Source organism: Bombus flavifrons, chromosome 3 (assembly GCF_040668555.2).
Source record: "Bombus flavifrons isolate JBK064 chromosome 3, iyBomFlav1_principal, whole genome shotgun sequence".
NCBI lineage: Eukaryota > Metazoa > Arthropoda > Insecta > Hymenoptera > Apidae > Bombus > Bombus flavifrons.
In genome coordinates this window covers 8,568,875-8,592,324 of record NC_138444.1, presented here as the reverse complement: position 1 = coordinate 8,592,324, position 23,450 = coordinate 8,568,875, and the positions used below count along the sequence as shown (strand labels likewise).

The following is a 23,450-nucleotide window of genomic DNA, read 5'->3' as shown; positions in this document are numbered from 1 at the left end:
CGGCCAAGTGCTGAGTTTAATTGACATTAGTATGTACAAGAACCTATAAAATTAGGGATCTGCTCTCTTTAGTTGGAACTTAGCATATATAGTTTGTTGTCTCGGCTACGTACAATTGAAGTACTATGCAATTGAATTTGCGGCTCTAGAATTTAACCTATTATCATATAAGATATCCACGCTAGAGGGCACAACAGGCCTACACCAATTCACAACATATGCACCGATTTTGGACTCAACCGCAAATGTGTAATCGCATACGATGTGTCTCATGTGTACATCTTCTCGTTCATGCTACTCATCTTTGATATTCTGAAGTCCTCTTCGTATTTACAGTGTTCGATCGGTAGAGTTTGACAGAACATGGAGTTCATATATGATTCTGTTTTTGTTGAATGATGTTTAAGTCGGTAAACGGAGAAGTAAATCTGTGAGAAGTGAGTCGAGTCGCGCGGTGAACGGAACGATATTAAACGGTGAAGTGAAGGAGGAGAATCTTTTTGAGTCTGAGGAAGATTTATTAATTTCGAATGGATACACAACCTCTCTACTGAATGGTTTTCATCTCACTGGGTTTACTTTGTCGTAAGATAGATATTTAACAATAATTGTAGCTTTTTCCCTTGTATTCCGTAACTTTATATCGCGTTCTTCTACCGTATAGAAAGTATTCGTTATATTAATAATGAGCGATGGTAAGAAAGTAGGTGAAAATTCCAGTACTGAGGTTGTTAATCAATTTCGAAGCTGTAGGGATCTTAGTGATATCGTGCCTCTGTATACGCAACGCGCGCTTTACTTAAAACCAGTCGCAAAGATAAATGTTTCTGTTAATCTTCCTCAACTAAAAGTAGCAGGTAAAACGGTCATGAATGATATGTATTTTATCTTCATCTGCATTTTTACTTACTGAGAAAGATCACATTTACGTTTTTGTTTAAACTTATGTTTGTCATTTCTTATTACTGAGAACTTTATCAAATGACTTTTTATTCATATGTCAATCACTATTTATGTTATTAAAAACATATTTGTGCATATTTTAATCATGATTCTTCTAGGTTTATAAAATGAATTTAATAAATGCACAGATTAACTATGTTGAAATTTTGTGACAGGAAACAACTTTATTGTTTCAAATTCTATGTATATTTATAATTATATGTAATATTTTTAGCATAGTAGGTTTTTACAGAAAATTAACTGCGATATAAATAGGAAAGACAATATCAACATGGGAAGTAATGGAGAAGATCCGTGCCCTTATATTACCGGACGAGTTTGCATCTCTGAAAGTAGCCAAGAGTACATTGGAATTTATCAGATTGGAGGGAGATTTGCAAGACAGATGCAGACTACAGCGTGTGCTTGCAAGATTGGATTCCCAGCGTTTGAACTTGTCTGGATTCCCCAATGTACTAAAAGTCCGTGCGGCAGAAACAAAGGATGATTTTCCAACAAGGCATAGTTGGAATTCTTATTTCAGAGATGCCAAGCATATGAATGAACTAAAACCTGGAGAAAGGCCTGATACTATACACATAACAGGCTTACCTGTTAAATGGTTCACTGAAGATGGTGCAACTATGCCCAGTGAATCCTTGATCAGTAAGATCTTCAAGAAATGGGGAGTACTTAGAAGAATAGATGTACCTGCTGCTGATCCTTATAGGTCTAGAATGCGTCTTGGCACAAATATAAATAAGTTTAGTTATGAAGATGGCATATTTTTTGATGCATATATTCAATATATTGAATATATGGATTTTGTTAGAGCTATGGATGCATTGCGTGGTATGAAACTTCTTAAAAAAGAAGAAGAAAAAGCATTTACAGCCTCTATTAAGGTGCGTTTGCAATGTAGGCATACATACATAAGTTGTATCAACTGTAATAATAAAATAAAAAAAGTCGTTTTTCATATTTGTTATTTTATATAGATTACTTTTGATAAAACAAAACACATGAGCGATAGTTCTGTTGCACATAGAGAATTTGAAAGAAAACGTCTTATAGCTCAGGATACATTAGCAGCAGAACGACTTCGTAGGAAAGAAGAAGCTGAAGAAAAACGACGAGAAGAACTAAAGTAATTAGCAGTAATATTTATAGTGACGACTGTAATTAAAACACCATGTAACATTTCGTACATTATTTCTTCTAGGAAGAAAGAAGAAGCTGATGCAGTAGCTAAAGAAAATAGGCGGAAAAAACGGGAAGAGAAACGAAAACGTAAAGCTATAACTATATTTCGAAAGAAGGAAGAGGATAAAGTGTCCATGAAGATTGCCAGAGAAGGCCAAAAATTAATAAAAGCACAAAGGCAACTTGAAAGCATTCGTTTGTTAGATGAATTATTTGATAGAATAAAGGTAAAATTCTGTGAAATTTTCATTATATCTTGGTAAGAATAAAATTGACTAAAATTAATTTTCCATATTAAGATAAAAGTAGAAAACAATGAGATTAAAATAGATGAATTCTCAAACGATGCAAAAAGAGAAGACAAGAGAAGTAATAAAGTAGATGGTACTATTGAAATATTGAGTTCAGAAGAAGATTCTAAGGATGAAAAGAAAGATAAGAAAGTAAAAAAATCAAAGAAGAAAAAATCTAAGAAAGAAAAAAAGAAAAAAGTAACAAATGTATTTTTTATATTTCTACCGTTTTCTTCATTTCCTTTTTTTAATTTTTATATTGAGCAATTAATCTTTTTCAGAAGAAACGGAAGAAGGGTGGTAAGGATTCCGAAAATTCTGCAAGCCTAAGCGAGGAATCAGGCGCAGAAGAGCAAACAAAAAAATTAAAAAGTGTTCTGAATCAAAATGTTACACATCCATCATCGTCAACAGGTAAACACGAATAATAACAATAATCAATACGTGTCACCAAAAATACTAATTAATTGTATTTTTTCTTTTAGCACCGTCGACTTTAGAACCTCTTTCTTATCCCACACTTTATCCACGTTTTCCACAACCGTGGTATTATGATGCGCCTCTGCCTGTGATTTACTCCAGTTTACCGAGAGGTATATCCAGAGGTGGTCGTTTTACACGAGGACGGGGTAGGGGATTTTCATGGCGTAATGCTGGAAATCCTCACACGTTGCATACATTTAATCCTCATTTGTATAACGAACAGTACTACAAATACTTTGCTCATTTAGTAGGTCAGGACTATCATTCTTTCGACTACAGAAGCTCACGGTCACGTAGTCGTAAAAGATCGTTTAGCAGATCTAGGTCGAGATCAAGATCAATATCGAGATCGAGGTCTAGATCGAGATCAAAGTCACGGTCGAGGTCAAGATCAAGATCAAGATCGAGGTCTCGCTCGAAATCGAGATCTAAATCACGCGGCAAATCGAGGTCGAAATCACGTTCAAGATCGAAATTGAGGTCTGGATCGAGATCTCGTAGTAGAAGACAAAGCAGAAGTAGATCCCGTTCGAAAAGACGACGAGGAAGATCGAGATCAAGGTCGAAATCCGACACTAGAATGAGGTCTCGATCGCGACGATCGAGATCTAAGAAGAAATCTCGTTCGAAGAGTCACTCTAATTCTCGAAACAACAATAAACATCCTTATAGGCGCAGGCGAGGAAGATCAGTATCGAAGGTGAAAATCACAAGAGCTAAATCTCGTAGTACGTCGCCTAAAAGAAGATCGCGTAGTAGTACCTGGTCCATGCCTAAATCACCTGGCAGAAGAAGCTGTTCTTGGTCAAAAGGGGCAGAAGCTCTGAGCAATAAAACGGACACTGTTCAATTGACAAGTATAATGGAGCAAGAAACTGCAAATAAAGAAGCGCCACAAACCTTTCATTTGGAGAATATAACTTCTGATTGACAAGAATCGAAGACCATTCTTCCACATTGTGTCTTCAATGCTCCCGCGTAAGAAAAGCGTATAGCTAACTCTTTGTACAAAATCTGTAAGAAATCCGTGAGTGCGTAATCCTAATTGTGTATATTCGAGTTTGTAGTATTTCTTTGATAAAAGAGGATATATATTTTTATTCATGTGCTAGCTCTTCCTAGCTTTAAAGGATTCCATATATATAGCAATATATACGAGAGACGATATTTAAGTGCATCACTTATACATGTACGTGCTAAGTATTGTTAACGTTCTAATCCTGTGGATGTTTGAATTTTGAATGTGTATTGTACATATATTATGAATGACATAGCCAACAAAGGTTGCTAAAGTATGCATTTTTATCTCAAGATTAAAAATAAACCTGTGACATCGACGTATTAAATATCTGTTGAACCATCCCAAATGTAGTAGTACATTGATGTCTATTTTGGTAAATTGTTTATTGATCCAAATATATGTACATTTTGGAATACTCTTTATTGTTACGTAAACCAGACTTCACCTCTTTAGTTTCTTTTCGGAAAAGATACAGGATGCATCAAAGTAAAAGACATTGAGATTCGACTTGCAAATTTTATTTGTTTTTCGGCATGAAAATGCATTGGTTCATAAACATTGTTAGTCATTATACTCCTATCCTTTCGTAAAGGATCGAAGATCGTTTTTTTTTTCTTAGCAGCGTTCTTCGGAGATACACGCTACGATTAGAGATTTATCGACTGGTGCTTCGCTTGATATTAATTAATTCGCCTATGATTAACAAAGATCATCGAAATTCATCGGTTTTATTTTCTTTCATTCTTTAACTTATTAGTGCCGTGATTAGCACCGCACGTGCGTATCCGCTCGACGTATCGCTTTCTCAAAACACGGTTTTTGTTCATTTCTTCATCTTTTTCTCTTTAAAAATATGTGCTACATTTTTTGTTTGCTTGTCTTCTCATCGCTATATTTAATTATATAATAATATGTATGTATATATATAATACATATATATATATACACCTCGCATCGCCACTCGTATGTTTCGGAATAACAACACCGGTTTGCTCTATTTTTCCTTCTTAGTTTTACAATCGATGTTCGACAATGATATTCAATCTCATGAAAGATACTTCATCACTCGCTTGAATATCGTTCACTTTACAAGCGTGTTTTGCCTTGTCTCTTTCCTTTCTTTACTCATTCAACGTTATTGGCATTACTCCTTTTACACTGGTTTCTCATTTTTTCCGCTTTTTTTTTTTCTTGTTTTCTTAAATCGTCTACCGCTACGGTATCTTCGGAATTGATTAGATATTGACTACTTTCAAGATTCGTTGCGTGGGAATTGTTTTTTTCTTTTTTAAATTTATTCGTTGCACGACGATAGCGTTCGTTCACTCTCGCGTTAACGAGATTCACGATCACATCGTAAATTTCCTTCGGTTAGATAAAATTATAAATTCCTTCTTCCTATCTTTATTCTTGCTCACGATTCCCTTTGTAAAACGAACGCTATCATCCGTGTTCATTGGATCGGTGATCAGGGAAACGAGCTTGCTAGAATTGTACATGGAGTTATAAGTATACAATACATTTAACAATTAACAGAAGAATAATCGAGTCATATAAAAATAAAAACAGTGAACAGTAATAAATCGAATGAGTATCCAATTTCGCAGTCCAATCATAAAATTGCAAGGTAAATCTTTTTTACTTAAATATTATCACATAAATACATTTACCATTAATCACTGCAAAATTGAATTAAAATGTTTCGATTCTACTGAACAAAATTCTACAGGATTCTAATTAGTCCTCGAATCACCGATCCAATATTTATCGAAATTAACTTTGCGTCATCGTACGCTTCACGCCTATGGAATACAGAGGTACCATATTTTTTTGTTCAATCATGGTTCCATTCACCACGGTGTTTACATTCTATATGTGAATCGTCCATTTTCCAATGGTAAAGCTTCTAAAGTTTACTCACGATCAATCATGGTACTAGGTATAAAGAATCCTATTAAACACAATAGGGCAATTGAACGTGGAAAAAACAAAGTTCGAAACGAAAGCCTAGATTTCTGTCCAACGTACAGGTGGTGCGGTTGTTTGTTTAATTTTTAATCGATTCTCATTCACTCGATAAACTCGATATTATAATTATATTTGGCTAAAAATTCACTGGCCCTTTCAAGTATCGTCGCTAATTTATTTTCTCTTCTAAAAAGTTTCTATCTAGTTTCACTTTTTATTCTCCTGCCGATTGTTCGCTTTTTTTCGTTTTTTCTTTTTTACAATCGATAGTTCAAGTAACAACGGTATTTTGTGAAAGGTTTTCGATAGAAAATTAGCAAGAAATATAGATTTCTCTCAGTTCCTCTAAATTCAGTGGATACACTGAACGTTTGGGAAATGAACGACCCAAAGATTTACAATTTTTTCGCAGTTGAGCAAGCATCATGTGCTTTTTCATCGCCAGTAATCGTTCAGCAATGTACAAGTGCTAACGTGGCACCCTGTGGGTTACTCGTTCGTAATCTAGACCTCTTTCGATGGGCTGTCACACTGAAAGGACACACAGAAGATGCAGCCTGTACACGATAGGAGTTCTACTTTGAAAAGATCCTCCTCATTCATGAGACCGGAAACCGTAAAAGCGATGTACGATATCTCTTCACGTGCTATCGAACATGAAAAGGATGATCGAGGAAGATTGGATGAACAAATTCTTATTTGTGCCATGAAAAATTTCGTATATAAATTTGTCTATTCTTAAGTTGAATTTTTTTTTTTTTTTAATAAATTACAGTGTTTTTACGTTTTTTACAATATCTGTAAAAAAGAGAAAAGAATGTTTAAGTATCATTATTTTAGTTTCTCTAAATAGTTGTTGGAGTTTTATAAAATTCTTTCCAAAGTACGTGAAAAACTTTGCAGATTTTTATTCGATATTATATCGTGAAATTTGTACGCGTTGCAGCTACATACACTATTCCACGAATAGTTCACTAGTAAGTAGAATCTTACAAAGTAGCTTTATGTGTTTTCCATCTGATTGAATTTGCAACTGTCGCCAGAAACTGAGACCCTTTCGACGATTTGTTTCAGCGATTTCCATGTTCCGTGCAGGTTGTCTGCGAACAAAACTCTCTGGACTTACGTAATCAATTGCAATGTCAACGGCACTCGCGATGGATTTATGTAGATGAAAGTAATCGAATCGTATCGTGAACAAAAATGTTGTACGCTGACTAGTCGTTATTAAATCATCGATCCAGCTGTTGTGGAACGAAGTTACTTTAGATGTTTCTGAAGACGTCAATAACGAGGTACGGCAAACAATATTCTAAATTATGCAACATGGTTCGATAAATTGTACGTAGCAAGCGAAACTTCCTGGCAATACTAATATTATTTGCTTGGAAAAAAGTAGAAAGTTTTCAAATATGTTAAACTTTGTTCACTTCGCTTTGTATTATATTCTTTCTATTAACAATTTTTCAACTTTATTTTATTTGATATCTTTGTAATGCAAAACGACTAGGAGAGCCACAATGAACCTTCCATTGTTTTTGTTTTACGTTAAAAACGAAAGTAAGTAAAGAAATATTCAATAAAGTCACAGATGATAGAATGAAATGACTGAAATTGATTACAAGTGACAAAGTTATTGTGAAGCTAGTTCATAAAATCGATTCGTTGTAAGCAATTGAGCGATAGTATAAACCTCTTTCAATGCATCATTCGTTCAACGCTCCATCTATTAATAATGTTCATTTGTTAGAGCTTAACGATGATCAACGTTGATCGTTTAGACTAAATAAAACTACTTCCATACGACTCATTTATCAATCATGACGAGACAAGTACTGAAACGTAACTTTCAGTAGTATGAGTCAACCATGTATCAGGCACAGATGCAACCAGACTGAATTCATTCGTATAAAGACTCGACGACACGATGATTGTATGATAAATGAGCGCGATGACGTGTTAAGAACGATAATAACAATTTCGAGAAATAACAACAAGCGATTCTACCTTGCTTCATCTTGTGTGTCTCCTGTCAATGATAAATAGTAAGAAAAATGGAGAAATTGGGAGATAGAGAGAGCTCATTAAAAAAGACTGTTTCCCCTTAACTCGTGGTCGCTAAATCACCCTATATAGATTAATAGATAGTACATTACTTAGTAATTTTTTGGTCATTTTACGTAACAGTTAGACGGCGACAGCCCGCTAGTTAATTATTGGTAAAGATCTTAATAAAGTATTTGAGAGTTAAAACCGTTTAAACACTACCGTTATTCATCATAATAATCATAATAATCCGTAATAATCATAGTAATGATCCGTAATAATAATAACAATAATAAATGACCAATATGTAGTAATAACGTGGTAATTTTTGTATAAATCGCTCGGAGAAGCCGGTTTTCTCCGATATTCTTTTCGATATTTTTTCGTCATCCATCGTTTCCCTCTTTTTCCCCGTTTTCTTTATTTTCGTTACTTTTTTCATTCACCTTTCGTACGAATCATCATCGATTAACCGCGCCCGAAGACGATCAATCGCAACCGTTCGCCATTTCAAAGCGATCGTCCGCGTTATTTTACTCTCTTTCGCGTGTTAAGTATCTTTTACGTCTTACTATCCCTCTACGATCCTATACAAGTTTTCTTAAAAACTTCTTTCTTCGTTTTTCTCCTCTTACTTCTTCAAGTATCGCATAATCGCTGTGTCAGCCCGTCGATCCAAAAATTCGCTAATTAATCGCAACAGGAAGGAAGAAAGTATACGAGGATCAACGTGGAAACAACGTGTCTCTGTTCAACTACGTTTATGTACAAAGATAGTCCGATTTAGCCTACGTTTCAGTTACGCTCGACCATTCGTTCGTTTATTCTACTTTCGTCCACAGCGCGATTCGCGTGTTTCATCTAGTTTCTGGTGTTCGTGTGCGCGTTTTTTCTTCGCTCATTGCAACATAATCTTCTGTTATATTTTCCTTCTTTCTCATTCTACCTTCTTTTTTTCGAATTACGACGCATTCTCATGACTGACAGCACTGACGACCGGTGGCACGAACGATTCATGGAATGAAGGCGGCAGTTACGCGGCCCCCGTGCATATTGCGTAGCACGTCGCTTTCATGCTTCTCGAGAAACACAAGAACGCGCTTCATTGTGCCGCTGTGTAACACGGTGCGCAGCGTTTTAAACTTGACACAATCGCATGTTCCGTAACACGCATAGAGATATGAAAACAGAGTGCATGAGCGAGCTGAGGAAGCGATATAGGAGTAGAAAGAGAACGCTGCATAAGGGTCTCTTGTGTCCTTATCTAAAAACGTATGCACATTCGTACAGTAAACATGTAAGTTATAATACCGATCAACGAGTAGCGTCATCATGCATGCCTGATTAGATAAGGACAAAAGATGCTTTTATGCAGCGTTCTTGTTCTTTTCCCCTTATCGCATCCACTTAGACATGAATCGGATACTTTATCTTTATATCTTTATGGTAATACAGAAAACGAAGCGCTACGTCGATCGGTTCGAATAACACAAACGTTTACATACCTTGGAAAGTTTGTTCATTCATATCCAACGAATTTGAAAATTTCCTCTTGAATTCTAAAATTTTGACAGAGTAGATCTACATTCATACGAATAAACATCGAAATTGAAATTGGAGCTTAACGTAAAAGAATTAAATTTTTCTTCTTTAGATAATCTTCTGCGAAGAGGAGTCTACAAAATTTTATTTCGATATTGTTCGGTGCAAGAGATTAGGTACAATTTTTTTTTTTAAAGAAGATATTCTATATTAGATATAAATAATTATTTAATATATAGAGATATCTAATATTTATAACATTCCGTTTTGTGGGACTAGCGTTTGCATTATTCTCACTATCGACGACCATAAATTTAGACCTCGAACGAATTAACATCAACATAGTACACCGCTGTGCGTCGCGCAACAAGGGGAGACCACCCTTATCTTCGACAGCAGGGTGTTCGTCCACGCTTTGCGCCCGGTAGTCTCGAGCTCATCGAACGTACAAAATACATATGTACACATGTAAAGTACAACATTTAAACATTCACGAAACACTCGACGGGCGCAGAAGTATGGCGATCGTAAGTGCGTGTATGTCGGAACTTGTGCCCCTGAACACAAAAGCGTCCTTCTTTGCTTTCTTAAACATACGTATATAAACTCTGCTTGAAACAAAGGCCATAATACATGTTTCGATATATATATATATACACTATATACTATAATATCGTGTATATTACATAATATAGTATACACATATGTACAGGTATAAACATACAAATCAATCTCGGCATATCTGCGACGGGGTAGGAGCTTTGTCTTTTGAAAATATTTCTGTTATTTTGACCAACACGATCGAATAGTCGTTAATTACTCTATATAATTAATTATAATATATAATTAATTAGTTACTCTGTAATTAACCTTAATGAAAAGTATATTTGGTAGTGATTAAAAATTTGTTCGTTTAGAGCGAAACAAAGACTAGATTCTTTTAATCTTTGCGTACTTATTCGATAGAGTCGTTGGAAATATTTATGTCAGCATTGTTCAAAATAACGAAAATATTTCGAGTGGACAAAGGCGCTTCGTCCCATATGCACACGCGATATAATTATTTGTGTGTATGAACGTGTGAGGAAGAGTTATCAATGAAACAATTTCACTCGGGCAATATATATATATATAGATCGCCGGTTAAGGTCCTTTTCACGGGTTATCACATTGAGTCGATTCCCCTTTTCCCTCCATTTCCGTCCATTCTCCTGCGAAAACAAACCTTTCCTGTGAAGATATGTTTACATGCTTCTGGCAAGGAATTCATTTCCATAATTTTCCTTTCGTTTTCCTCTCTGTTCTCCTTTTATTAACCTTCTGCTAACTCGATGATGTTATTATTTCGGAAGTTAGGTCGATTTTTAGAGTATTTTCTCGTTGAAATAAAATCGTGGAAGGATTCTGTAATCGATATTCACTGTTTTATTCGTCGATAAAGGGCGCAACTTATTTTTCGAAACGATATCAACGTCTGCAATGTGAACGAAGCAACAAGTAGCTTATTTTCCTCTCTTGTATTTCCTGTTATCAGTTGTCTCTTAAAAAACGATCGTTGCCGCTGTTTAACTTTGCATTTAAAGAATACCATTTCTTTCAAAACGATCCAGTCATAAATCTTTCCATCGATGTTTCTCACCTTCGTCAGCGGAAATCTCACGCGGAATCTTCAACTTATCTCGATCGTTGACCGGAAACAACAAGTTCCCTTGATCCTAGCTGTTCGCTGTCTACGTGGGAGACTAGTTTACGATTCAAAGCAACGATGTTGCGCTCGTCAGTCTAATTTTATTCGTCGATAATCTTGTTTTCGGTTATCAGCGAACGACGCAGCCTGGAACACTCGAAAATTCTCAACGTCGTACAAACGATTGGCGTGTACGTTTTGGTCGAATAAAATTCTGATCACTTCCGTGCTTCGTAAAATCGCGATATAAATCGCTATAATTAAGCATGCGTTGATTTTTTTAACAGTTCCAATTTTCATTCCCCTTTTTTCTCTCTTTGTATGAAGCCGCCTCGATCGTGTCCCTCATGACCAATGCGCCGCTTCGTCGATCACTTCGACGATCATTCAGCTACACGAGAGCCCGTAATTTATACATTATAATACTTATAGAATCAATCTCCTATCGCCTAATGAATCAATATTGAGACTGCACGTTACGTGTGTGTTTTTTTATTTTACTTTTTTTTTATTATTTTGTTAACTTGGCGTGGTCTTCCTGGCACTATAATGCACTTTTAAGAAATCTATATAAAAATATCGTGTGGAGTTGTCGTGTCCAGTACGTTGAGCCGCGACAGAGAAGTATAGAGAGAGAAAGAGAGAGAGAGAGGGAGAGAGAGAGAGAGAGAGGAGCGCGGAATTAGGAGAAAGAGAGAGATATGGAGGTAGGAGACAGATAGAGGGGTATACTTTTATAATGGATAACAGAGAATTGACTAAGAAGAGAGAATCGTAGAAGTTAGAGAGACAGAGAGAGATTGAATGGAGGCAGCCAGAGAAGAGGATAGAAGATAGAAGGGGAATGAGAACGTTTTGTGACAATTGTGTCTTTTTTTTCTTTGGTCCCGTTTCGCGTTTCGTAGTGGCCGCGAAACAACGCTTTCGAAATGAAACAATGACGGACAAGACAAACCAGGTCCCAACATTTATCGCGGGAATGAACGCTCGACTATTTCTGAGGGCAGAGAATAAGCCTTCTTTTCTTCCATCGTTGATTAAGGAACTAGCTTTTGTTCTTTCACGAGTGTATATATGTGTGTGAATGAATATGTGCGCGTTTTTTTCTTCAACTTGAAGTAACTGTCTAGAGAGCTACGTGACCCTTTTCCCTTTCATCCAATCGATCCGCTCTTTGCATCTCTTCTTCTTCGTTTCCTTCTCCTTCGAGACTTTCCATCCCGTCTGCCCCCAAAAATCTCGATCTTCGCAGTTCCTCTAATTTTTCCCTGCGTGTTGATCGTACAATCTTATCGTTACTATCTTCTTTTCTTTCGCTCTCTCACCTCGTTTTTCTCCACTTTATCCTCGCTACGTGTATAACGTCGTCGCTGCATGTTCGTTTCACTGAGGTCTGAACAACATCAGGATTGATCACGTCAGATAGAACGAATCTCTGCACGTCGAATGCATGGACAACTTAACAACGCGTCATTACCGCGCCGAAAATTAATAATATATTACGAAACAATCCATCGAATATCATAATATGTTATCAATAATAGGTATCTGTTTCTCTTTGTATGTATATTATTCGTGTATTCGTTCATTGTATAACGATGTCCTCGTATGTTATATTGTTTTTCATGTATGTGTGTCCGTGTGCGTGCGTATGTGTATAATATATATGTATACATATGTGTATGTATATAACATGTATATATACGTGATCGCGTCGAAGAAATTAATCGTCGCGTCGCGTGACACGATTACTTCCGTCGACGCAGCTCGTTAACGTACTCTCGTTTTCCCTTCCCCCGATCACGTAGTTAACGTCAACGTTTAGTATCAATTAAAGTAATTAACTTGAATTGCCAGCGGCAACGTAACGCGTCCGGTATGTTTCCGTATCGAGAGATATCGGTGTGATCGCATTCGCAGACTTGCCCGGGAACGATCGAACGTCACGCGACCGGAACATCGGCCACCCTCGACGAATTAACCGCGATAAGGTCGACCGACCCGTGGCCGCGTTAACTTCCGCTCAGAACCGGCAACAGTTTTCACGGTCGCACACAATGCATACACGGCGAGGAAGGGCGTCTGTCTTTCCGGACTGACTGAAATCCTCACTCAAACAGGAAGTGGTAATTTAATCGAATATCCTGGATGTGTAAAGGATTGTGTGTTATACGTGATGGTGGATTATACAATTATGTATAGATGGTGGATTTTTATGAAATTCATACCGTTATGAATACAACTAAAGAAATGGAAGCTAAGTGAAGAATTCTCATTCACCTTTCGAAATGAACGAAATTTCACCCGATACGAATTTCGTATTAATATTGCATATGATAATAACAATTGCATTTGTTTGACTTTATTCAGTTCTGAAATGAAAAAAAACATATGTACTCTTTTGATTAAAATGTTAGTATAATGTTCTCGGAAACGGAAGCGTGTTTTGTGAATAAGGTACAATAGAACTTCGTTTACGTGAAGTCTATTTATTTAAACGAAATCTTACTCAATGAACGATTAAACGAATTGTTATCGATTGAATCTTTTGTAAATGTGAACTCCTATTTGAACGAAGAATCGTAGATAATAGAGAGAATCAGAGGATTTCTTTATGTATATGAATTGCTTGTCAAATAGGTTCATATAAAGTTCTGCTATTTATGAGGATGTAGTGAGGTTTTATGGGGTATGTTACAACTTCCTGTTTTATGTGTCGTTTCACGCAGTCTCGTAGATTTCGTTCACGAATTGATTACATTCTATTTGTCTAGTCCTATTTCGTTCAATTAAACTTATCTCTGGCGGCGGTTTCATGCGAGTGCACGGATTGGTCCAGTTAAAATTGCACCTTCTTATAAATATTTATTTTTTAAATATTGTTAAGAAAAGAATACAGTTCACAGGAGATCCCTCAACTTGTTATTAAAAGTTCTACGTTTCACGATATAATTTCAAAATCATCTTGAAACTTGACAGAAAAGGAATTTACTTACGTAATTTAAAATCTGGACATAATCTTAAAAAGACGTTTAAATCGTACAAAATAATTTCGTGAGAAATTTCAATATGTATAAACACGTGATTCAGAGTCGACTATACATTTAACATTTTTAATTAGTCGCCATGGTTTTATCGTCTTCTTCGTGGAAATATTTCTGCCTTAACGAGAAATATGCTAACATCATTTCCTTCATCAGAGAAGAATTAACGGAACACTTTTTGGATACTTCGAAGTATCTCGCGACTTCGAATTTCTGAACACATCTGAAAGCAGTTTCTTTCACACGAACGTCCAAATGTCCAAAAGATTCGGATATACGAAAGAAATTGTCAAGGTATAGGAAGATAGGTCAAGGTAAATCTCAGGTTACATTTTCTTTTTTTAACACGCCAATAAATTTATTACAATGTTCTATCGCGAGAAATAAACTCGTTCTTCCGAAAATATACTGTTTGCCCTTGTGAATCGGTGTAATAATCCCTTTGAGACGATTAAACAAGTTACACGGTGCATCCCCTTTGAACTGCAGCATTTTCGTCGGTAACAATTTTCGATAAAATCAATATTTACGGTGGACCATCGTGCACACACGCGTAGACCGGCGTGCGTAGACCGTTTATAAAAAAAATTTCCCCCTTCGGTGGAAACGTAGCCTTTGTACCCATGCGCCATGTACATACACTTTGTATACACTAACAATATAATATCCTATGTAACCTACGGACGTTAAAGCGGATAAGATCACTTTGCGTTCTCCTTCCATCAGCTTCGGACATTTGCTTCGTGGCTTCTTCGGTGGCCCTTCAAGCTCATCCAGCGTGATTCGACATGGAAGTGCGTTGATAATATACTCTGTCCTCGATTAACCACCGCTCACTCGATTGACCCGATTTTCTTTCCCTCTGTTCGTGTTCGGTTGTCTTTTGGAAGGTATATTACGGAGGTACAATCACGAGATGGTATAATTTACTCATTATCGATAACATAAAATTAGGAAGAGGTAAAAATATTGGAGGGGGTAAATGGCCAATCGTAACAAAATTTTAGTTTGTTCTTTTCTTCTTTAAATAAATCGGTTCATTATAAATTTTTTAGATATTTCTTTCAAGTTGTTTCTCTCGGAAGATATAATACAATTTCGAAGTTTGGTATTTGTGTATATAAGCTATGATTCACGCAAGATACGTCACCACGTGATTGTACTTAATAAGCTTTCGACGTAACGTTAATCACAGCTCGAAGAAGAATTCTACGTTTTCCATTTTCTTCGTCCACTGACAGAAAACGTAAGGATCAGCTCGCAAAGAGGAGAAGATAGTCAGACAAGTAGTATATGTCAGGCGTTTCGTTATTTCGAATCGAAACGACTAAGAAACTGTTAATTGGAAACCTATTTACGCGTATATCGTTTAAAATATTCGTAAAATACTGTACGCTATCTTTTCACCTTCTTGCACGCGATCTCAAGTGAAACAAAAATTTACGAAACGAACACAATGTCGTATATATTCCCTTCCTTAAAACGATATATATTTCCCTAGTAAACGAGTTTGAAACTTTTCTTTCTAACATGTGACGTTCGCTGTGCGCTCGTCCAGCTTAAGAGCCACCCTTGTCCTCATCGAGGGGAGACGTTCTCCACGCACATTACACGTAAAACGTTAAACACACCTTGTGCCTGTCCACGTTCCTTTTTCTTCTTTCTCTTTCTCCTCTTTCCCTTCTTCTTTTTTTATTCACGAGGTATACAGAGATAAGATGGAGTTCGTGTGTGTCGAATATATATTTAAACATTAAGAAAAAAGTTTTCAGGCACGCAAGTTGGGCAGGGGAGCAGCTCGCAGCAATTGGAAGTGGACGCTCGCGTCCGTGAGTCCCTCCCTTTCGTCCACGCACGCCTCTTTGGATCTCCACCACGAAACTTTCGATCGATTTTCCCTCTTGTTGTACACATATGTTGTGTGTTGTATATTCGCCTACGTGCACGGTTTCCTTCTCTAGTATCTCTTTTTTTTTTTTGTATCATTTGACGTAAGAAAACACAGTCAATCGGGAAGAGGATTGGACCCGTCGTTGATGCTACTGCAAGACTTTCGTTTTATCTGCGGCTATAAAAGTAGGCGAGTCGGTTTATTCAGCGATGGTCGCGAAGTTTCGTTATTTGGCTCGTTAGAAATATCGAATTCGATACTGTCTTTGTGTATCGATTCGACTCGTAATTAAAAGAAATGGATGTTTGAATTAACTACGACGGATGCAGATACTGAAACGTCCAAGTATATCTGAAATCAATTCCTTCAGGTAGTTTGCAAAGGAGTGGAGCACTTATTTAGGTTGCCCACAGGATTTCTTCGCATCGATATACTTCTGAATTCTCAAGGATGCCGTTAAAATCACGAAACTTAATTTGAAGAAAGGAATATTTTAAACATAACGTTCGCTATACGCAAACCGATTTGGTAATTGCCTACCAATTAATAAATTAAATACATTACATTCTAGACAACATTTATATACATAATATCGACACGATCGATATCGCCTCACGGTCAAGCCGATGTTAAACTTTCATCAATCAAACACGACCCTACACCACTATTCGTGAGGCTCGCGGACACTGGTCAACGAATTCACAGTACACTCGAAGATGGACCTGGAGAAGCTTCCCATCCTCGGAAGAGTTTAGCAAACAGACAGAACAGACGTAGATTTACAGACAACGAGACTAGAGAATCGGTCCGCAGGGAAAGGACTCAATGATACGCGAGCGTCGTTCAGGACATCGAATCATACGTTCATGTCCTATTTTAATACGAGTGCTGCGGCTGCAAAGACGAGACTCAGCTGTGTGGAGACGTGTCGGACCCCTGACTGTTGCCCAGTCCTCCCATTCCAGATTGCGAGGCGAACCTGGTGGCCGACTGCGAGGTCGTGGTCGTGGCCACCGTGGAATGTGCCAGACTATGATGCCTTCCGGTTTCAGGCACCAGGTGAGGCGTACGACTCGAAACTGGCGGTAGGATCGAGTTGGCCGGCCAAGGGTGAAGGGACGTGGTGCTAGGCGCGCTTGGGACGCTCCTGGAGTGTGGCAGCGAGTTTGACAGATTGGCCAGAGGATGATGAGCGGACACGGAGACGCCCATTGATAAGCTATTTCCGGTTGGGATACCGCTACCACCGCCTCCAGTCGACGCCATCGCGACTGCGGTATCCGGGTGAAGGAAGTTTCGCCTCTGCTCTATACGCTCGGCATGCTGAGCCAAGCATCTGGTCAACTCCTCTGGCAGCAGATCCAGCTGGGACTGCAAACTGCTCAGTTTCTCTTCTAGGGCGACCAACTGATCCGTCAGGTTCACCATACGTTCTTCAATTCCGTCCTGACGCGTGCTCATGTGTGACACAATCTCGTACACTGTGTTCTGCGTCTATTTCGAAAATCGTTAAATGGAGTTAGTTTGGATTTATCATATATGAACTTCTCGGAAGCCAAATCGATCAATTCCATCTTTTGCAAGTTTGTTAATTTCGTGTCATTTTTCCTTATTTTTCCATTTATGGAGATAATCAATCTGGCTTCTGAACAGCTCATACGAGAACGATTCATTTGTTAAAATTTAATCCTTAAAAACTATCGTCAAGAAAGACCACGTTATCGTGCTATTATGGGTGAAATTTCACGCCAGTACAACACCCCTTTTCATTTAAAGAATCGATAAACTTAAGTTACTGGCCTTAAATCGTAATTAGTATAAATCCAACAATATAAGTAGCGAATGTTTAATATCCTCGGACAATTCTGTTTTTCTATCCAACATACTGCTGCTTCGAAAGCATCTTGAAACCATGAAACATGTCTTAGGCGTGAAATAGTTTAGAAATATAATTATACGCAAACTTTGATTCAGAAATAAGATATTGCCTCTTCAGTTCAACGACCTCGAGCAATCACAATCATAGCCATCGACCATAGTGGATCAGCAGTGGTACAATGAGAGTCGCGGTGTGTCGAACAATTGAAAACTTTCATGAATGGAGATTAACGAACAACAGACTCGAACGGACAGCGTTGTTACGAGTTACTGGGAGACAATATTTTTTTCATCACGTTGGAGAGTATAGGTCGCCAAACGAAGAGCTTGTTCGCAGACACAGAAGCTCTGATCGATCAACGCGATACGATTCATCGTCATAGCGATGACCAAGAAAATTTAATTGGATTCCATGTTACTTGCGTGCTGGTACCTTGGCCATATCCGTGATGGTGTTGGCATTGTCCATTAATTTTCGCTGATCCATTTTCACTTTCCTGAGTCTGAAACGTTCGATATTGTGGATGAGAAATGTTAATCGCTTCTCGTTCTAGCAGAATTGTACAATGCCAATCAAAGCCAAATTAGTCACGTGTTTGTACATCGACTTACGCGTATATAGCCAGCAGGAATTTCCGCTGATGTGTTCGAACACGTCCCGGATTGACACGCTTCACCAGCCGAGTGTGCTTGTAAATTAGCCACGTCTCGCGCAACACGTTCGCCGCGGCGTTTTTCAACTGAAAGAGAACGGATCTCGTTATTCCGCGTTTAACTAACGGATCCCTTGCCTGTTTATTTTTATTCCCCTGATGTTCGATTCTGATGGAATTACAGTCGAAATGTTGGTCGAATAAAATACGAGATAAATAAAATAAACGAAACAAGCGAAATACGATTGGAATCGTTTTTCAAACAAATATTCTTTTCTTGATTTTTACATAAATGAAGTTATTGCGTTATTTTGTCGTCGTGATGTTTGATTTTAGCGAAATCGCAGTTGCAGTATCGATAAATTTTCGAACAAATGGGGGAGGAATCATTTAAAGAAAATATACTCTTCTTGGTTTTTAAATAAATGAGAAAGTTAAATAAATAAGTTTTAATGTTTGATTTTAGTGAAATTAAGGATGGAAGGTAAATAGATTTCGAAACAACACTCTTGGGCACGTTATAACTTCCTTTGCACGCCGATAGACCAAATGTTTGTAGCAGGAACTAAACATGCTACAATAATCGATTTTATCGATTTAAGATAACCTCTGTCTTCTTTTTCTTTTCTTTTAATCATTTATACATTCTGCATTTATATCTCGTTCTGCCTCTAAACGAATCATGCCATCCACAGAACCCAAATCAAACTCCAATTCCTCAACAAACAAACTACGTAACACCAATCGCATTTCCCGCGTAAAAATTTCATTTGTAATAATTACAAACAGAACTATTTAAAAAGTATGATATAATACTTCTTTCTAGCAGCTTTCCTCGTTCGTGGTTAATTGGATAAAAGTTAAATATGTGAAAGTATTGATGAACCAAGTTGGAACGCTGTAATTTCAAATATATTCGATAATTGCTGAGAAGCGATCGAGATGATGTTTATCTCGATGGATGATAGATTTAGGACGAAATTATGTTGAAAACAATAGAAACAAGATCTCATCTCCATCACCGATGTATGTAGATTAAGGTGTATACTTTTGAAAGATATAGGAAGAAACGTTCCTGCCAATGAATTAACACCGGACAGCCTTGAAAGGAACACAAGATCCTTACTTCTTCAAAAATGTCTTCATTTACATGTTTCGACATTTGAAAGCCGTAAACTTAAGCCGCCGCTAATTTTATAACCGCGCTATGACACTTACAGAATATTTTAAACATTCGATTTGCCTTCAGAAGATACGTCACGAACTTTCCCTGACTTATGATGTAACCGCTATCGCTGTTGCTCCTTGATATTTCCGTGGTTTATACATATCACCAACTATTAATTAATTCATTGGTTGTGACTAAAGTCTTCGATCGAGAGGCAGAAACGAGACGGCTGCCGTTCATGTGCCGCTTGTCGGCTGCGACGAGACTGAATACTTCATAAGTTGCTTGAAATATACTCTGATTCGTTAATTGGCTTATCAAGGGCCTTGAAGTTCCCTTGAGATTCGAAAATATCGAAAGTTCATCGATTGAAATTGCGAAGATGGAACGAAACGTCCTCGATCTTCGGAGAGAAATGAATCGATTTTTCAGGTTACTATCGAGAGAGGTCTGGTTTCTAGCTTGCCATTTTTCTTTCCCTCATTTTTCATGTCTTCCCCTTCGGTGGATGACAGAAGGTCGATGCAGTTCTTGCCTTTTAAGATGCGATTCTCTTGTTCCAGGCTGGACGATCGATAGCGACACTCGAACCATCAAGAACGGGTAGAAATGACAATGACACATTAGATGGTCTGATTGGTTCGCATCCGGCCTGGAAACACGAGCGGCGCTTCTCTTGTTGCGAAAGATTCTCGTACGTCAACATCGGTATACATATCATGGAGATATCGAAACTCTGATATGCGAGCTTGCTCGAGTTTAGTGGTTTTTGGATCGTAAAGTAAAAATTGAATGTTTAAAGAAGGGTATCTACCTGACGTGTATTTTTGAGAAATGTTTACGATTGAAGGAATTGGTGGAAAAGTGCATTTTTCGTTAAAAGTATTATTTTTTCTAAAAACGAGATAAATAGGTGATCATAAGATACGTATTTATGTGGAGGATATCGTTGTGAAATATACACGGATTAATAAACAACGACATTTGAAAACACTAAAAACGAGTTCGTAAAGTTCGTAGAGTTCGATGTACAAGCGTTAAATATGAACATAATCGGGGGAATTTTCAACGAATCGAATTTGCAGGAAATGAAAATGTCGTCGTAAACCAAAGGTTAAATGAATCTCAAAGTTTTTTATGCGAAGCCTTCATCTATATTTGCCATTCTTTTATTAAAACTTTTATAGATTATTTTACATTACAATTCGCCAACAAAAAAACATAAAATAGATACAAAGTATTAAAATAGTCGATTATTTTGCAAAGCGATCTCTTCACTCGTATCGTTTAGTAAAATTCAAATAAAACGAATTTCACTAAGCATTCCTCACAAACGATACAAATACTGTGGATTTCGAAAATGTGCATGAAACATGTTGTTTAATGTCACAAAAATTAGCGAGACATATATATATATATAGTTACAGACAAGAACAATCTCCGCGAGATGTACGAACAGGTGCGTCTTACCCTTTTCGTTAATTGCGTATCCATCATAAAGTTATGAACGTGCTTCTCCGCCCTGGTGAGCTCCAGCTTTCGGGAAACAACCGCCACCAGCAAGGCCGTACATCCGGCGCCCTAAAAACACCGTCAAACGTACCTGTGAAACTATTCACGCTATGTTTAATTACGAAACTAGCAATTCAGCCAGATATGAGTCAATTGAACAAAAACTTCTCAGTCATCATCATTGGAAGAAATTGTCTGTAAATACACAGCGCACTGTATGTATGCAACGTTTGTCTTATTAATGCTACAAAAGATTATATTTTTTAATACTTTAGCGCTGAAGCATTTTTACCACACGCGTGTAAATATTAAATGATTAGGTATATTAACAATTAACAATTATAGTGAGTATTATGTTTTACGTTTCTACAGCTTTTAATTTTCCATAAACTGCATAGATTATGCAGCTTGTATGTGAGTAAACAAAACTTTGATTACAGGAAATTACAGAAGATTTGACTAATATATTTCTACACTATTTATTTAAAAATATTCAGATGCGTATCAATATTTGAACTACTTGTATTTTATATTTACGTTATACACTGTCATGTATCTGTTTCGATTAATTTCATTTGAATTGGTCTGCTCCATCGTTAATGCGCTAACGTAATATCACAATTCGTGTATTTTCGATGAAAGTATTCGTAATTTTTCTTTTTCCGTAACATCGAAAAATATAATTTCGTCCTTTCGTTCCTTGTACAGGGGCAATTTTGCGAGGCCGCCATGTTTTCTACGTAAAAGACTTCTCTCAGGAAATTACTTCGTCTTGACGTTGTTTTCTCTGCGAAATTTTATCGAGAGAGTAAAGGACTCAAAGTAAAACGAATTTCATAGTCTTTTCCTCGATTATTGCCCGTTTACGACTGTTTGCTAACTAACAGCAATACGATGTAGCCGTCGATGGATTTTTATCGAATAAAAACTTTCCAAACTGATTGATTCTTCGGCCAAAGGAACTTTCTCAGGATAGAAACTCTACTTTTCTGTAAGTGGATAAAATTTCATGGTTCATCGGTTGTCGCGTGTTTCACGTTTGAAGTTACCCTGTACAGAGGGTTCTGGGCAAAACCATGGCACAATTGACAAGGGGATTTTACGTGAAAAGCTAAGTCGAAAATACAGAATCAAATGTTCTCATATGAAGCTTTGTTTTCGAGAAAGTCGACATTGAAAATTTGTTCGATACTGTATGCGAAAGTACGTAAAAAGTAAAAAATGAAACTTTTCCATTTAAAGCCCTGTTAAAGGAAAAAAAAAGAATTTAAACATGTTTAGTGAAGAACTGGTGCACGTATATTTCGTAAATTTCCAAATTTAATTTTGTTCTATATTTTCACTTTACTTTCACATACATGTTAATTATTCATATCTGTCCACTTCGGAATTAACCAAGTTCCAAAACATGTATCTATTCGATAAATTTTGAAACTCGATTTTCTTGAAATCGTACAACATCACACGAAAAAGATTTCATTCTATATTTTCAGATTTATTCGTTTATTCGAAAGTTTTCAAACTTCTGTCTGTTGATAAAAGTTCTTGTCTCCTCGTTGATGAAGTTACCACGTGACTAATAAGGAATTCTGACCACGAACACATGGTATTTTGTCCCGATTAGAGGTGTAATCTTCTCCATTCTGTGTCGGTGGAATTATATTCACTTTGCGGTAGCAATACCCCTTATTTGATTCCATTATACGTGTAATCTGTTTTTCTGGACACAAGAGGGACGCGAACATGGTATGAATCTAATTCGCTGCTAGAATTCGGACCACGAATTAGCCATATCACAATGTGGATGATAATTCTTTTAAAATTTAGTAGCTGATTCTTCTCGAGTGTCGTGTTATGAATTTTTTATTTAAGCGGAAACCTTTACCGAAGATCGTAAACAACATTCTTTGAAGAACTAATGTTTCAAATATGTCGTAAGTAGGGACAATTTTTATATTAAATTAAACTTTTTAAATTTAGTTCGCTGTTATTCGAGTTACAAATGTTTGTGGAGACTTATATCATAAGGAAATGGGATCTAAATAGAGATTTGTTTCAGCCATTAAACATTATAATGACTATCAAACTTTGAATATTTCCCTTAAATGTATAAACATCC

General features: G+C 37.0%; 2 protein-coding genes across 14 annotated transcripts in view; one reads left to right on the top strand and one right to left on the bottom strand.

Moving 5' to 3' along the window:
- Positions 1-238: 238 nt before the first annotated feature.
- On the top strand, positions 239-4,449 carry LOC138178245 (A-kinase anchor protein 17A). Of its 7 annotated transcripts, none has more exons than XM_069109899.1 (7): positions 239-857; positions 1,219-1,847; positions 1,941-2,089; positions 2,165-2,372; positions 2,445-2,645; positions 2,723-2,852; positions 2,924-4,449. In XM_069109899.1, exons 1-7 carry the CDS (start codon positions 686-688, stop codon positions 3,850-3,852), a joined length of 2,418 nt encoding a protein of 805 aa, XP_068966000.1. In that variant the 5' UTR covers positions 239-685; the 3' UTR covers positions 3,853-4,449. The 7 variants fall into 7 exon arrangements, with proteins under 7 accessions (XP_068966000.1, XP_068966002.1, XP_068965999.1 ...); XM_069109901.1 differs by having other exon boundaries at positions 240-857; positions 2,445-2,636; XM_069109898.1 differs by having other exon boundaries at positions 240-857; positions 2,720-2,852.
- An 11,140-nt stretch (positions 4,450-15,589) lies between these two features.
- Positions 15,590-23,450, bottom strand: part of SK (small conductance calcium-activated potassium channel) — a 229,694-nt gene continuing 221,833 nt past the window's right edge. For all 7 annotated transcript variants that reach the window (XM_069109890.1, XM_069109891.1, XM_069109893.1 and 4 more), the window contains 4 exons: positions 21,290-21,400; positions 18,611-18,738; positions 18,432-18,501; positions 15,590-17,614 (listed from right to left, as the gene is read on the bottom strand). In XM_069109890.1, the coding sequence (XP_068965991.1) occupies positions 17,030-17,614; positions 18,432-18,501; positions 18,611-18,738; positions 21,290-21,400 (894 nt within the window). In that variant the 3' untranslated portion in view covers positions 15,590-17,029. The remainder of the gene's footprint in view (positions 17,615-18,431; positions 18,502-18,610; positions 18,739-21,289; positions 21,401-23,450) is intronic.

Bases quoted from the DNA above. Each gene is read 5' to 3' on its own strand.
- LOC138178245 (XM_069109898.1), top strand. From the start codon at position 686: ATGAGCGATGGTAAGAAAGTAGGTGAAAATTCCAGTACTGAGGTTGTT. The intron at 858-1,218 runs GTAAAACGGTCA...CGATATAAATAG, and splicing joins TCCTCAACTAAAAGTAGCAG to GAAAGACAATATCAACATGG. The intron at 2,646-2,719 runs GTATTTTTTATA...AATCTTTTTCAG, and splicing joins AAAAGAAAAAAGTAACAAAT to AAGAAACGGAAGAAGGGTGG.